This window comes from Sinocyclocheilus anshuiensis, unplaced genomic scaffold (genome assembly GCF_001515605.1).
Source record: "Sinocyclocheilus anshuiensis isolate Anshui unplaced genomic scaffold, SAMN03320099.WGS_v1.1 scaffold687, whole genome shotgun sequence".
Classification (NCBI taxonomy): Eukaryota; Metazoa; Chordata; class Actinopteri; order Cypriniformes; family Cyprinidae; genus Sinocyclocheilus; species Sinocyclocheilus anshuiensis.
In genome coordinates, this window is record NW_015551096.1 from 324058 (window position 1) to 325864 (window position 1807).

A 1807-nucleotide genomic window follows, 5' to 3' on the forward strand; every position below is an offset into this window, starting at 1 on the left:
CCCCCCCCCCCTCAAAGTATTATTATTTTTTTTTCACAAAGCATTATGTTTTAATACATATTAACCTAGACCATATATAAATATTAAATAATATCAAATGATTTCATATTTATATGGCAAACAGTTGCAGAGATATATCACATCCTTTTCTTTCTGTGAAGGAGTGCATTCAGCCATTCATATGTCTGTAAAACTTGACAACGCCACTCTGTTGTTAATTTTTGCTTTAAAAAATTGCACAAACATCTCATGTCAAGAGTAAAAAAAGTCCACCACGTTATATGCTGATTTGCTCTTAATCTTTCCTAATAACTGCTGGATTCTTTTCGGCTGATGGTGGCCATGTTATTCAAGACTTTTCAACTTTCCTCATGCACTATGATAACTTGGACAAAGACACTATATGCCAATTCTGACGTCAATTGGACCAATGGTTCAGTATCTAGAGGCAATTTGTTGCTCATAAATACCAGTTGTGACATTGTCATGTTGCTAGAAATAGTCATCGGTGTCCCTATTCTTATTAATAATAATAAGAATATAGCTGAAAAGCAGCAATTCAGGGCCAAGGCACTGCAAACACAGCAAATACAGCTTGTGACTGTATTTTTAACTTGAAAAAAGCATGACAAATCTCTCTTTTTTTTATTTGCATCCAAAATATGTGTCTTTGTAATGTAAATGTATTCTGTAACACAGAGGAGGAGCCTGAGAATCTGACAGATACAAAGAGTGTTTGTGTCAGACTGAAGAACACACACGGTGAGTCACTGCTTTATTCATCATTTACCTCAGAATATTCAGACATTTATACTATATATTTTCAGAAAATAAACAAAATGTCAAAGTATATCAAGTATGAAAACGTTTCTGTTATTTTTGCCTAGATAAAAAAAAACATCAACTGATCTCTGCTGTGATCTACTGAGGAGAGTTTGAGAAGATGGCAGTAAGTTCATCAATAACTACATTCCTAGAGATGTTTTCAGTGTGATGTTCAGCTCTTTCTCTCTCGGTGTCTCGTGTAGATGTTAGTGTTTTTAGCAGCTCTTCTCTCTGTTGTTCTGGTGAGCGGATGCAGTCATGATGAAGACTTGCCAGTCGACTGTTCTGACCTTTATAAAGCAGGACAAACAGTCAGTGGGATTTACTCCATCTATCCAGCAGGAGACATTCCTGTCTGGGTTTACTGTCAGATGATCTCAGATGGGAAAGATGAAGATAAAGGAGGATGGACGGTACGACTTTAGATCATTAAACACACATCAGCACATTCATTATGAATCATATATTCTCTATAAACCCATCACAGGTGATTCAGAGGAGAATGGACGGCAGTGTGAATTTCTATCGGCCGTGGGATCAGTACAAGAGAGGATTTGGGAATGTGGAGGGAGAATACTGGCTGGGTAAGATCTCACAGCGTGTGTGTGTTTGTGTGGATGTTCATGTCCAGTGTTTGGTTGAAGGTGTTCTTCATGTGTGTGTATGATCAGGGCTGGAGAACATGTACCAGCTGACACGTAAGAAGTCAAGTCAAGTCAAGTCACCTTTATTTATATAGCGCTTTTAACAATACAGATTGTGTCAAAGCAACTGAACAGCATTAATTAGGAAAATAGTGTCAATAATGCAAAATGACAATAGTAAACACAAATTTTTCAGTTAAAGACAGTTCATCATTGAATTCAGTGATGTCAACATCCAGCTCAGTTTAAATAGTATCTTTGCAATCAAGTCAACGGTATCGCTGGAAATGAAGTGTCCCCAACTAAGCAAGCCAGAGGCGACAGCGGCAAGGAACCAA

The 1807-nt window shown here is 37.5% G+C and overlaps 1 protein-coding gene across 1 annotated transcript in view; it reads left to right on the top strand.

Annotated features, from left to right (window-relative positions):
• Nucleotides 1–892: 892 nt before the first annotated feature.
• The window catches only part of LOC107662741 (microfibril-associated glycoprotein 4-like), a 5374-nt gene continuing 4459 nt past the window's right edge, over nt 893–1807 (top strand). The window contains exons 1-4 of the mRNA XM_016452823.1: nt 893–949; nt 1029–1238; nt 1313–1409; nt 1497–1540. Of these exons, the coding sequence (XP_016308309.1) occupies nt 944–949; nt 1029–1238; nt 1313–1409; nt 1497–1540 (357 nt within the window). The 5' untranslated portion in view covers nt 893–943. The remainder of the gene's footprint in view (nt 950–1028; nt 1239–1312; nt 1410–1496; nt 1541–1807) is intronic.